This window comes from Alligator mississippiensis, chromosome 14, assembly GCF_030867095.1.
Source record: "Alligator mississippiensis isolate rAllMis1 chromosome 14, rAllMis1, whole genome shotgun sequence".
Lineage (NCBI taxonomy): Eukaryota > Metazoa > Chordata > Crocodylia > Alligatoridae > Alligator > Alligator mississippiensis.
In genome coordinates this window covers 13,743,421-13,757,217 of record NC_081837.1, presented here as the reverse complement: position 1 = coordinate 13,757,217, position 13,797 = coordinate 13,743,421, and the positions used below count along the sequence as shown (strand labels likewise).

Sequence of the window (13,797 nt, the reverse complement as noted above, 5' to 3'; positions counted from 1 at the left end):
GATGACTGTCCATCTCCCGCCACCCTCCCCTGAGTTCTTGATAGCTTGCTGTTGCACTCACCTGACCCCCTTTATATTGAAGCTGTTGCAAAATGATGTTAAATTCCACTCCCTGGATGCTTTCTCTTGTTCACGTTCACATTGGCTGCCTGCATCCATGAAGCGTAAAGAAGAGATAGATGGTTGTTTTTCCAAAAGCACGCGAAGGGGTGCAGAATAAAAGTGCTCCTAAACGAGGCCGGGCAGCAGAGTTGCTCTGGTTGAAGGATCCAGAGCTGGTTCAACAGCCCTATCCCAGAGCACTTGCAACCTTCCCCATGCTACCTGGCCGGCCAAGCCTCCGCAGAGCGCAGGGTCAGGAGCTTCTTGGACAGAGCCCAGCAAAGCGGAGTTAAGTTTCCAGTCCCACTTTGCTGCCTGCCTGCCAGTGACACCTCTCGGTGCCATCCCTTAGATACTGTGACCACTGGTCTTGAGTAACACAAGCTGCAAGGATGCCGTTGTAGCTTATGCAGCATTAATATCTGTGAGAAGTGGGTGAAATGTCAGCAGGCAGAGAGAAGACCGGGTAACCGAGACAGTAGGATGCTTTCCTGCAAGGTGTAACAAGCCAATCTACTTGCTACTTGCCCAGCTGGTAATGACTGCCCATCACCCATGACCAGGGCAGGATTTGAACTGGTGACCTGTAGCCCTCTGGGTTACCCCTTGCTACGGTGCCTCTGTGCTGGCAGTGTGTAGGCTTAAGGAGGAAGCTCTCTGTGACTAATGCTTTTTCGCCAAAAAGCAAACACTCTGCAAGCCTTCCTGTCTCCACCGTTGTTACTGGTGGGAGTTACATACTTGTGCCAGTGTTGGCTGCGGTCGGGGGAAATCACAGGGCTTGTTGGGAAACTCGAGAGAGCAGCATTCAGGAGCCGCATGAACCGTGGCAGCGGGTCAGCTTCTTGTGCGGGGAAACTTAATGCGAGTGAGTCAGCCAAGAGGAGGAGGAGTGCTGGGAACGTGGGCCCCAGACACTGGGAAGCTGCCGCGGGACCGGGGGCAGCGAGAAAGCCGAATGCCTGCAGTGTAATTAGTGCCTCGTCTGAGGTTCAGTGACAGCAGCCGCTGGGCTCCTCCGGTGGCCCCAGACACTCAAACTTAGCCTTGGGTTTCCACCCTCGCCCCATTTCTCCGCTGGTGGCACAGATACGTTATAGGCCCCATGAGGAACCAGAACCCAGACATCCCTGCTGCCAGGACTGCTTCAAACACATCTTGACATCTGCTTCTTAAGAAGACCCACGTTCAACCCTGCTGTTTGCCTTGGGGGATCAGGCGGTCAGTGTGAGCTGGCTGTTTCCTTAGGTTGCAGGGGGCTCTATGGGCATGTCTACGCCCGCACCTGGGTGTGCTGCAGAGGGCATGCTGTGCCCATTGCATTCGTGCTGCCCCCCAGAATAGCACTACCAGCAGGAAAAGCTATGGGGGCACCCTGTGAATGGCTTTACCACATTTTCAGGTTTGGTGTGTGCCAACAGGAGTGTTTCTATAGGCATGTGCCCACCCCCCGATACTGTAGACATATGCTAACTATAAACCCCAGCACTTCTTACTTGCAGGGCAAACCTGGGCACATGGTAGCTTGCTGTGTAAAGGTGAATCATTTTTGCCCTGGCTACCTGGCAGCGTATTCCTACTTTACCCTGCCTGGATTCCTCCTTTTCTTTTGGCCAAATTCTGTGCTGGGGTACAACCAGCGCAACTCCAGTGGCTTCAGAGGAGCCCTGGGGAGGTCAAACAGAAGGTAAAAAACCAATTCCAGAGAAGAAATATTCTCCTACATGGAGAACTTTTCTCAAAATAGCCAAAGGGAAAAGGAGAGACTACGACTCTTTTCATCTTTTCCCCTTGCCCCATTTGCAGCTCCTTCTCTTGCACTGACCTTTGAATTGCACTCCACAAAATTGGGCTGCCTCTCAAAGGAGTTTTGCCAGGGGGGCAAAAAAACCCCCCCAAAAACCTGGTTCCTGGGTTTTATTCCACAACCAGAGGCAGAGGTTAGACTGCAGAAGTGCACAATTTAGCCACATCCATAAACCGGAGCTCAAGTGAATGACTGATTAGGTGCCAGAGTGAATTTTAATGCTGTGTTAAATCATGCTGTCAAATGGCAGGAAGTGCTCGTAGTACAAGTCCTGTTGCATGAACCATGCAGCCTGTCCCGGGCACTTGTGGCACAGAACTGTATACAGCAATAGTTGTATGTAAAGGACTATGGGATAAACTGCAGTAGGCATGATGTGCTGCATTCATCAGGCCTGTTTCGCTGTCCCACTTGTGTCCTGTCCCCAATCAATTATTTATAAAAAGTTGTTGGGGATGAACAATATTTTTCATAAAAAGTTTTGAAACCAGCTTATTTTTCCTTCTGCTTCCTTGCTTGGAAAAACTTGGGCTTGATCAAGGACCTCTTGAAGTCCATGAAATCTCTCTGGGTTTCAGTAGTCACTTGATTAGGTCTAAGGTGTCCTGCTCTGAATGACCTACTCAGTTGCCTGCCTATTGACTGTCCCTCTAGCAGCTGTAGGGCAGGACCCTTGACATCTCTGGGAGCACTCGCTCAATTGCTGTCCCATGTGGAAAATGGCCTTCCGGTGCCAAGTCCCCACGCTCATTCTGGAGGCAAGAACTCATCTCTGAGATGAGATCAAGGAACGGAAACTCAGGGCATTTCTGGGACCTTCCTCTGGATTTTTCCCATGGATGGGGGATGGTTTTGGTCTTTTATTAGCACAGAATTGTTTGTGGTGTTTACTTTAGTGCTGTCTACGGACCTCTTGCTTCAGTCTTCAGTAAGTATTTTGCCACCACTGGTAGTTCAGATTAACTGCAGGCCCATAATTAGTCCTCAGTTAATTTAGGATGCCTTGCCTAAGTTTACTTTGTGTTTATTTCCCCTTTGTCCTATGTCCGATATTGAAGCATTGTCATTATATGTAGTCCCATTCTTGTTTTCTTCCTTTGGTAGTTTGTCTTTGTAGTAGTTTATTGGATAAGTAGGTAACTCAGCAATTCTCCAGCACAAATGCATCACTTTGAAGAATTCATCTAGGGTTTCCCATTGCATCATTCCTCCATTGTTACTAGGCATGGACAAATTGTAGCTTAAACATGAACATTTTAGAAGGGGAGCCTCTTCCACGCAGGTGGAAAGACCAAGAACATTGTGACCAAATCAACTTTCTTACTCCTCGCCAGGGAGGGCCAGCTTGTTGGACAAGCTGTGCTATGGACTCCGGGGGCATATGGTGTTCCCCTTCTCACAAACCAGACCCACCAGTTGTTGCTGTTGAGTTAACGATGAAGGAGCCTGCTGCTTCGTTTATCGTGGGGGAGCAGGGAGAATTCATTAAGGTGGGGAGCCCACACCAAGAAGGAAGGTAGGTCTTCCCCCCCACCTAAGCACTGATTAAATCTGAGGGCTTAACCCTGATCTGACAGGTGTTAAAGACGGTTACTGCATCTCTGACTAGTGATTGGAAACCAGATTAGAGAATCTAGAAGGTGAATTTCTGACCCCCGTGGATCTGCTGGAACCACTTAAAGAATTAAATCAGCAGCGAGATAAAGTTGCCCTCTGTTTTCAGCATCTGCTTTTTCTCTTAATACAAGCAAAGCTGCAATTCAGCCATATCGGGTCATCTTTGCTTCGACTGGCTTCATTTCCTGTCTCTTCCTCATGAAGGACTGAACTGCTTGAGCCTCGTGTCTATGCGGCAGAGTTAGGGTATGATCCTGCTTTGGCGCTGTAGGCTGAGCCCGCCAGCCCTTGTTGCACGCAGGGCCGTGCTTCCACCTTCGGCAGCTCCAGTACGGAGGGGCAGCGGGGTTTGCTCCGCTCTGCTGTGCAGACTTGGTGGCAAAATATTTTCCTGTTTGCCTGTAGCCTGTGGTTGGGTGGGCAGCATAACACGTGGTTCCCAGTTCTTATTGCTGTCAGGCTGCTGTCTTATATGACTCACTTATTCTGCTGAACCGAAAATTTGCGTGCACTCTGTGGCCTGGCGAGGAGTTTATTTCCAGTCTCTTCTGGAAGTCGCTGAGTGTCTTACCATTAATTGTCATATCATTAGGTGTCTGCCCCGCAATCTGCATTTCTCTGGCACACTTTCGAGGACCTGTAGAAATAGCATCAATAAGAGACTGGCTCTAGGAGTAAAGGCATTGCTATATCCGATGTGGTATAAATTAAACGCTATGCCAGTGCCTTTAGTTTCTTCACTAGCGAAAAGCAGAGCGAGTCAAAAACCAGTGAAAAGATTGGAGTAATTTTCATTCCATGTATTCTGCAAAAGATCAAGTCTCTTCATTTACTTAAATCTGATAATTTGATATCAGTTATTTTCAGATTCTGGGCTTTGGGCTTGCTTTACTTCCTGGCTCCATTTCTCTCTCTCTCTCTCCTCATTCATGCCCCTATTTTCATTACTATTTAGAAAAACAAATTCTGTTTTTCAACTTGCAGAGTGTTTCATTAAGCTCTACTCACGGGCATAAAAAGACCCAGAATCTTTTTTCCCCATAAGACGCTGTTTACAGGGAAATGCTGACTAAAGACCACTTGACGGTTCATTCAAAGATCTTTTTAAAATGATTATTTTTAAAGACTTTAGGTCCTTGTAGCATTGTGTGATGATAATGTAATACTGGAATTAGCAATAAATAATGTCCCTGGTGTAAGTCATTAATTTTGGCATCCATATTTCATAAGTGGTGTGATTGATGAAAGCCTCATAAATCTCTGATTTCTTCCCAGCAGTAGGATCAGGAGGAGCATCCAGGAGGCAGTTTTCTGAGCTCTCCCATGTCCCCAAGCAGTCTGAGGCCTGATGCTGTGCATCCAACTTTTTTAGTTTCTCTTTCTTTTGTTTCCTTTCTGAGACTGAGGGAGGCTGCAAGAACTTTAGGACCACCAGAAATTATTTAGTTAGATTGAAAATTAATAAAGACACTTGCCCAAGGCTTTAAGCAACTGATTACACAATAAAGTCTCTGCAAGATTAAATGGCTTCTCAAAAGAAACTCAGCCAGCCCTTCCATCTCCCCGCATAATGAAGCCCTGTCTTAAGTCCCTCTCCAAATCTCCAATCAAATATATGTCCTTTGTTGCAGGCCTGGACTACTGCAAGACTTGCCTTGTTTTGGCTTGAGTGGAGGAATGATTTCAGGAATAGGACAAGATTTATTCAAGCCCCTCGCCTCTTTGGCAAAGGCAAGATTCACATTTTCAAATGTGCAAGTTTCGTTGTCAAAGCTGACTTCGGGGAGAAATCTCATTTGGGTCTTTGCATTTCCCTTTCGTTGAGACTTGGCCTCGAGTCTAGAGTGCTTTTTAAGAAGTTTCCCCAAGTCTAATCTACCGTCCATCAGAGTCCCTGAGTTACTGGATACCATGCTGGATCTTAATGAAAAACTATTTGTTTTCCATTCTTCTGGGAGTGACTGATCCAATTCATCTGTTCCCACCTCCCTTAGGCTGAGAAAGCGTGACCCAAGGATGTTCAAAGGGTCTGGCTTCTCGTGGTGGGATCTCTCCCAAGAACCCGTTATATCGCTAGGAAGCCCAGCTAAATGGCTGCATTGTTCACGGGAGCTACACTCTAGTTGAGCAGAGGAGGAGAGCAGACCACCGGCTAATGAAATAGAGTCATTCATGTGCATTGCTTTCACCCCCCACAGTCTTATTCAGTACAGTTATTTTTTTTAGTTGTAAACTTATCTGCTCCCTTTATTCTCTCTCTCTCCAAGCTAACCAACAGCCAGCAGAGTTTCTGTCTCCAACCGCCTTCATGCCTTTGTCCACTCTACTGCTCTTTTGGTTCTTACGCGAATGATGCTGCATTTTAAGGAATGTGGCTTTCAATACGTTACCCAAAGTTAAAGCAACACTGTCAAAATAATTTTGCGTCTGAGCCCGTTGAATTTAGCCCTGCTGCAGCTGCAGTCGTGCGGTCTAACGGCACACAAAAAGCGATAACAAAAGCTGAAGTTTCTCCCTCCTCCAGCAAGCAAAACCAGTGTGTCGGTACAGCTCACGATCTATGCCATGGTCCCTAGAGATGGATTTGGAATTGAGGACTATCCTGCAATGAGTTTGTCCAGATCGGTGACGCGCCAGGATTTGGAGTTATTTGCTCCCTGTAAGCTTAGTAGAAGAATGCACAAACTGCATTTCCCATTGCTGCGTGTGGAGTTACTTGTTTCAGTAGCAAAGCAGCTGCAAGCAGCAGGCTTTTCTTTCCAAACTCTTTCTTTTCTTCTTTTTCAACTGCGCCAGTGCCTTTGAGGCTGCTTTGCTGCATGGCCACACATGTGCTCGCTTCAGCGTCTGGGCCTGACTTGATGTCCCATGAGGCTCTCAAGGTAAAACTAGGGAACTATGGGCTCAACAATTCAGCTGTCAGATGGGTGGGAAACTGGCTGTGGGCTCGGACCCAGAGAGTACTAATGGCCGGTTCCGTGTCAACCTGCTGGAAGGTAGCCCGTGGGGTCCCCCAGGATTTGGTACTGGGACTGGTGCTTTTCAACATCTACATCAATGATCTGGATGTGGAGGTAAAAAGGAAAGCGGCAAAGTTTACTGATGACACTAAGCTCTGGGGAAGTGTGGCCAGGCATCACAGTAGGCTGATGATCCAGGTGGACTTAGACAGATTAGTTAAATGTTGTGGACCAGAAGTAAATGCTGTTTGACACTGGAAAGTGTAAAGTGCTCCATCTGGAAAGGAAAACTCTGCCACGAACTTACAGGCTTGGTGGTGCTACGCTAGCTAGCACCATGTCTGAAAGGGACCTGGGGGTCAAAATTGACCATAAAACGATTAGCGGGCTGAAGAGCAAGCCAAACAAGGTAAGGCTGACAGATATAGGACTGTTCTGCCTAGAAAAGGGAAGACTTTGAGGGGATTTGGTGGCAGCTTACAACTATATTAGGGGAGAGCATCAGGAGCTAGGCGAACAACTATCCACCAAAGTGCCCCAGGAGAAAACCAGGAGCAACAGTCATAAACTCCTAGAAAAAGGTTTCAGACTGGATAAGGAAAAACTTCTTCACTGTTTGTGTGAGCAGACTCTGGAATAGACTCCCACTGGGGTTGGTGCAGGCACCTACCTGGAGATCTTCCGAAGGAGACTGGATGCACACCTTGCTGGGGTTATTTGACCCCAGCAGTCTGTCCTGCCCAGAGCAGGGGGCTGGACCCGATCTCATGAGGTCCCTTCCAGCCCCAAATGTCTGTGAATCTGTGACATGGTGTCAGAGATTTGGACTACCACAGACACACCCCTGACACTTCCTGTGTACAAACCTGGGGTTGTATTGTCCTCTTCTCTCTCGCACACCCAGAACTTAACCTGGAACTTCCCAGTTGATTTGGTTCTTGGGGATCTGAGTTTTGCTAATCATCATGAATGGGAAGCCCATCCAAGTACGTACCGAGGCAAGTCTTCCTGCTGCTTGAAGACAACAGAGCTGGTCTGTGGTCTGCAGCAGACCTCTGTACACAAAGCTGGCACTTTTTCTGTTTCTAACCCCACTTCTAACCCCCGGTTCTTCCCACCTCTGTCTGCATTTGACTCATGAAAACAATATTTGCTGTATAGTCAGAAGTGAGAGCAAATCATTTCTGCATCCTTTTCACTGGGACTTCTCATGCTTTCCTAGCAATTCTGTCATTACATGCTTGGGTGTGTTGTTTCTGGGGCTACATCTGCATTTAGCAAGCGGCTGTTTCCTATTTCTACACCTGGCAAATGTGCCTAGGTAACGCAGATTCATTGGTTCCCTTTTCTGTGGCTGAAAAGACAAGAAAACAATATTTCTGGCATTGTGAAAGGGTTGTCATATCATGCATTCCTGGGATGTTTTTTTTTCTCAGTTGTGGGAACACACAGGACCATTGATCTTGGTATGAAAAGCTTGGGGGAAGAATCTAGCTGAGACTTACAAAATCCCTGTAGTCTGTATCATCTTGAAAGAAGAAAAATCAAAGCAAGGGAATTGCAACTGGCAGGCCCAGTGTTGCCCACACAGGGGTCTTAAGGTCAGTGGCATTCTCCTCCTCATCTTTGTCATGGGCTGTACTGGAAGGCTAAGTACCAACGCCTATGTAAATGCTATCAGGAGTTGGAAAAAGAGGGAGGAAATTACTTGCATATTTCTATCTGTCAGATGCAGTACCAGATTTTCAGGCATTTAGTGTGCAGTGCCCACTGTTGGAGTCAGATCTTCAGTTGGGCTTTATTTGGGTGCTTAAATAAGAAAGCAGATTTTCAGGTGTGCTCAGCACTCAGTAGGCATTTACTGGCCACGTGTTTAAGAGCTCAGCACCCAACAGGCAGATCCAGACCCTTTTATTGGTGTTTAAAAGGTGGAGATGAGCTCTTGAAAATCATCATTGAAATGAAGGCATTCAACGTAGAGAAGTGCAGGGTGCTCCACTTTGGGAGGGAAAACCAGCATCCTACTTGTAGGCTCGGCAGTGCTCCACTCGCTAGCACCATGACCAAAAGAGACCTGGGGGTCTTGATTGACCACAAGACGAACGTGAGGCACCAATGCAATGCCGTGGCCAGCAAAGCAAACCAAACACTGGCATGCATCCACTGATGCATCTCAAGCAAAACCAGGGATGTCATCCTCCCACTCTACTTGGCTTTAGTGAGGTCGCAGGTGGAGTAGAGCATCCAGTTTTGGGCCCCCCACTTTGGGAGGGATGTGGATAAGCTTGAGAGAGTCCAAAGGAGAGCCACCTGCATGAACAAAGGCCAAGAGAGCAAGTTTTGTGAGGAGAGGCTGAGGGATGTGGGACTCTTCAGCCTGGAGAAGAGAAGACTCAGGGGGGACTTGGTGGCAGCCTATAAGTACATAGGTGGGGTGCATCAGGACCTGGGAGAACAGTTGTTCACTGGAGCTCCCCCCTAATGGCCATAAACTCCTGGAAGGCCGATTTAGACTGGCCATAAGGAAAAACTTCTTTACAGTCTGAGTATCCAGGGTCTGGAACAGACTCCCCCCAGGTGCAAACACCTACTCTGGACTCATTCAAAAGGCATTTGGATGTTTATCTTGCTGGGATCATTTGACCCCAGCAGACTTCCTGCCTCTCGGGCAGGGGGGCTGGACTCGATGATCTCATAAGGTCCCTTCTAGCCCCTAATATCTATGAAGGTCCTGATTCTGGGTGCTGAGCACTCAAAAAAAATCTGGCTTGCTCTGTGTGTTGCCTGTCATGCTGCAGTTTGCTCTGGAGTTTACATTGCTGCCTCTGCCTGTGGCTTACTTGATGTAGGGAAGCAGCCTCCATGTTAACTTTGGCAGGGTTCCCCTCCTTGCTTTAGGGCTCAAGTCATTCTTTAGGTATTGGGGATCAGAGCCCGGTTAACACCGTCTGCCTGTAGCTGGGTTCCTGCATCATCGTATGATGGTTGCTACCGGAAACGAGATGCCCGGTTCTGATCCAACTTTCCTGGGATCTGATGCATCATGTGCAATTTCTGCCCTGGGTGAATACTGCAAAATGGCATTTGTGGTCATTGTTTTTTCCAAATAAAAACCCCACTGACATGCTGTGTCGTGGAATGTGCAGGCCTTGGTATTTTCCTCTGCTCACGAGCACGGGCAGTTTGAAAGCCGGCCTGTTTTTGCAAAGGCACAAGCACTTCTGGCAGATGCAGTCACTTTGGTTTCCCTCCTCCTGTTTATAAAATAAATAAATTAGTCATGCCAGCAGGGAGCAGAAACTGTCACGTGACCTCACGTGGCCAATTATACAGCAGGAATGCTGACTAATTGAAGGCATTTGATGTGACTAGTTAATGGCAAACCCCACGGTCTGAAGAAGGCTGATTGCAGTACACTTCATCATGTTAAACAACGCGTTGAGACATGGATAAGAAGTAAAACAAAAGAGGAGGCTAAATTCATTGAGTGAATTATCATCTTGGTACAGTTAGCTGGGCTGTTGCTGCAAAGGGCTGGATGATGAGGCTCTGTACTTGCTTCTCGGCAGCCCACCGCTCTTCCTTTCACTCCTCAAGGTGGATTTCCAAGAGCCTTTCTGCTATGATTTTCATCTGAAAGAGTCGGTATCAGTATGCCTGTGCGAGTTGGCAGCAATCCTGCCAGCACCTAGGGGTGCAGGGCCCCAGACCCCCCCTGCACCCATCTCCTCCACAGCTGGCAGGCGTCGTGGCCACAGCAGGGGCTACCATCCCTGCAGGGACCACCATCCCTGCAGCTGTCACCCCGCTGCGCCTTAACACACGCAGGGTCACCCATGGCACCAGTTTTGCTTGTCCACAGCTTGAGGGGCAGTTCACCCCAAGCCCCTGCACCGGTTTTTCTTGAAATTTGGCAGGCTTTGTGGCCTCATTATAGGCTACCACCCCTGCAGTTTTGACCCCCCTGTGGTGTAACACATAGATGTGACAGGAGTTTTGCTTTCAAGAATTTGGCGTGCAGTTTCCCCCAATCCCCTGCACCGACAGTCTTGAAACTTGGCAGGCTGCATGCTCTCTGCAGAGTCTACCGCCCCTGAAAATTTAATCCAAATCAGACAAAAAAACAATACAGTTATAGCTATTTTATTGTTTCCCCGTTATACCCTATGGCCGGATCTCCGAGGCGGCTCCAAAGCGCTTCGACCCGGACGTGCTGCTTCGGACACCTAGCTCCCCAGATGCAACCTTGCATCTTGTAGCCGGAAAACAAGGTTGAGACGATGTAACGAGGGCGTGACAAGAAATGACCATGCAGCATGAAGAAATGAAATGCTGAGGTTGGACTGGATGACCTCCTGAGGTCCTTCAACCCTCATTTTTTATGATTCACGGCACCGAGGTCTGTTACAATGAGTTGTCTGTCTCCCAAGAGAAGTGCTAGAAACTGTGTTGCTGTGAGAAGAGACTGGAGTGGGGGAACATGACCATAGCACCAAGCCCAATCTGGCTTTAAAGGTGGGACTGGGTGGTCTGCTGGGATCCCCCACTGCTATGTCCTGGCATGTAGCCCCCCTCCCTTTTCCTGGTAGACTAGAGACCATGGTCCTCTCCCTCTGTGCCAGGTAGACCTCAGATTGTCAGCTAAGGCTCGCATGAGCAGAGTGCATGGATAGAAGATCTTCACAGCTTTCCTTGGCATTTGGCTCAGTGTTGAACTTGAAGGGTTTTTTTCTCTCTCAGGATCTCTGCTTTTTCATAAACAGGCTTACACATCAAGTGGTCTAGTTTCTGAACAGGTCCAGCTGCAGCAGGCTCCCCTCCCTGCCGCTAATCCCGAAGGAGTGCTCCATGGCGTGCAAGTGGCAGTGGGCAGAGGAGCGCGTTGCTTTTATCCCGTTCTGTTTCTGAACCCGCTGAAGCTGCAGCTCTAGCTGTTTTGGTTTGTTGGGGGGTTTTTTTGTGATCTGTGTCTAAGCCACTCGTTGTCATAAATGTTCTGATTTTGGCTGCCTCCGATCACTCTCTAGGTCTTATTTTTCAGAGATGATGACCATCTGCAACTCTTGATGCTTCCAGGGGTGCAGGATTTCTCCTAAGGGCGTGTGTGGAAGATGGTCTGTTCACAAAGCTCTGCCATGCTGAGCACAGTGACCTTTGCTGTTGATTTTTATGGGGTCAGGATTTCACACTTGTTTCCCCTCTTCCCACCCCCAATCTTCACTCTTGGTTCTTTATGCTGCTGTGTTGGGTCTTTGCTAAAACTATACTCTGAACATCTTGGATGGTGATAAGGTCTAAAATTTTGCCTTTCTGATTCCTGCCCCCCCCCATCACCTCCTTCTCAATCTGTGCTTGCTCCTTTGCCTGGAGCATGGCCAGACTTCTTCCTCACGTTGACCCAGCCTGAGCTGGAGTCCTTACTCATGTCTTAATCGCTTCCTGTCTCGGCTGGTGCAATTCCCTCTCTGACATCTGCAAATCCTTACCTCATTAGCTGTAGTGAGTGCAGGGTCTGCAGTCGACTTCTAGACCTGCCCTAAGCAGCAGGCTCATGTCACCGGCCTCGTCTTCTGTCGGCAGCGTCCTGTTTCACTTGCCCGTTCAGACCTGTCCGTGGTTCTCTCTGCCTGCAACTTTTTCCCCTTCTGCTCGTTGGCAGTCCTTGACCTCATTGCTGTTTTAGGTTGTGGTGCTCCATCTATGAGGAATGTCCTGCCTTTGTATGAGTCACTAAGTCATTTCCTTTCTTTTAAATTTCAGCTGTGTCCTAAAATGCTTTGTTCAAAGAGCTGAGCAGGCTATAATGAATCCACAGCCTCATACTGGTGAGGCATAGAGGTTGGAATTATCTTCTGCTCGGGTATTGGAGATGCACCCCCCCCCCCCCCCCCATGGGGTGACTTGACTGATGCCTACAGTAAATGAATAGCAAAATTAGATTTCAGAAGCTCGTTGTTTGAAGTCTTGTGACACATCCAGGAGACCAAATTGACTCTGTTTCTCTGCAAAGGTTTTTAGTTGTATAAAGATGCATGGGGCCTGACTCAGAGGTGCCAGGCAACCACAGCCATTGACTTGTGTCAGTGGGGCTCAGCACTGGTGGAAGTCAGGGCTGTACTGAATTGTGCCGTGGCCTGTGTCTCTGAAGCTTTCTAGCTATGCTGTAAATACTTGGGCACTGATGCACCAGACCCCTTCTACCATAGCCTTAGACTAAGTCCACAGCAGTCTTGTGGTGCTTTCCATGGCTTACATTTTGGGAATCTTTAGGTGGCACTTCGCAGCTGGGCAGCAAAGTGGTCTGCTAAGTGATCAGTGGGACATCGTTCATCTTGCTGCCCAGGTCTCGTCCTCCTCCAGTGCAGACCAAGGCAGCTTTCCCACTGTGGAACTGGGTGGACTGGTGACAGGTTAATTTTGAATTTTTAAGATGCATGAAGGCATTGATTGACTTCGTTCAGGGGCACCGAATTCCTGGTCTGCGGGCCACAGCCGGCCCACGGAGCTGTGTCCTCCTGTCTGCAGGGCTCCCCGCAGGTCTGGAAAATTAGCAGGGAGGGAACAGAGGCAATGTTCATTGCCATTCCCCAGCTGCCAAATTTCTAGACCGACGAGCAGATATTGCAGCCTTGCATGCTAGATGGGGTGCACGGGACTTGGCCATGTGGGGCCTAGGTGGCTAGGTGGTTTGGTTTCCAAGCCTTGACCATACGAGTCCCCTTCCCAGGCAGTACTGTTTCTGAGTTTGTGCTTCTCTTCTCTCCAGGTCTGTGAAGATGGAAGAAGGGGTCCATCAGCTAGAAGCCTGACTTGGTGACGCTGGGAAAATCCTCCATCTCTTGGTAGCTGCTTGCCTGAAATACAGAACAAGACAAAAATGCTGAAGCCAAGTGGACTTAAAATCCCTGGCAGGGCAGGGAAACACTCCAGCCCGGTGGGACGGACTTCCGGGACAGTTACAGCTGCTGTTACCACCAGCTCTAAGGAAGGTAAGAACTGGATTTGGCTGGGGGTGACCTAAACATGAGGAAGTTTTGGTTTAAAAAAATAATGGCCAAGGTCATCTGCCTTTAAAATCCCTCACTCCTGTTTTTCATGTTGACCTAGGAGGTTTACCCTGGGTACTTATCAAAAGCAAATGGAGTGAGGGCCTTGTGTTGCCCTCTAAATGACCTGCAAAGCAGACGGGACCTGTTGCTGATGCCTGGGAAAAACCCCCCCATAGTTAATTAAAACTTATAATGCTAAGAGCTGAAGAAACAGTCCCAGTCCTGTCCTGCATGCAGGTGTGTGAGCAGGATTAATTTAGTG

At 48.4% G+C, this 13,797-nt stretch overlaps 1 protein-coding gene across 2 annotated transcripts in view; it reads left to right on the top strand.

The window, feature by feature from the left end:
• CLIP2 (CAP-Gly domain containing linker protein 2) overlaps window positions 1-13,797 on the top strand; it is a 111,141-nt gene that overhangs the window by 6,497 nt on the left and 90,847 nt on the right. For both annotated transcript variants that reach the window (XM_019493382.2, XM_014608098.3), the window contains exon 2: window positions 13,253-13,475. In XM_019493382.2, coding sequence (XP_019348927.1) covers window positions 13,364-13,475 — 112 coding nt within the window. In that variant the 5' untranslated portion in view covers window positions 13,253-13,363. The remainder of the gene's footprint in view (window positions 1-13,252; window positions 13,476-13,797) is intronic.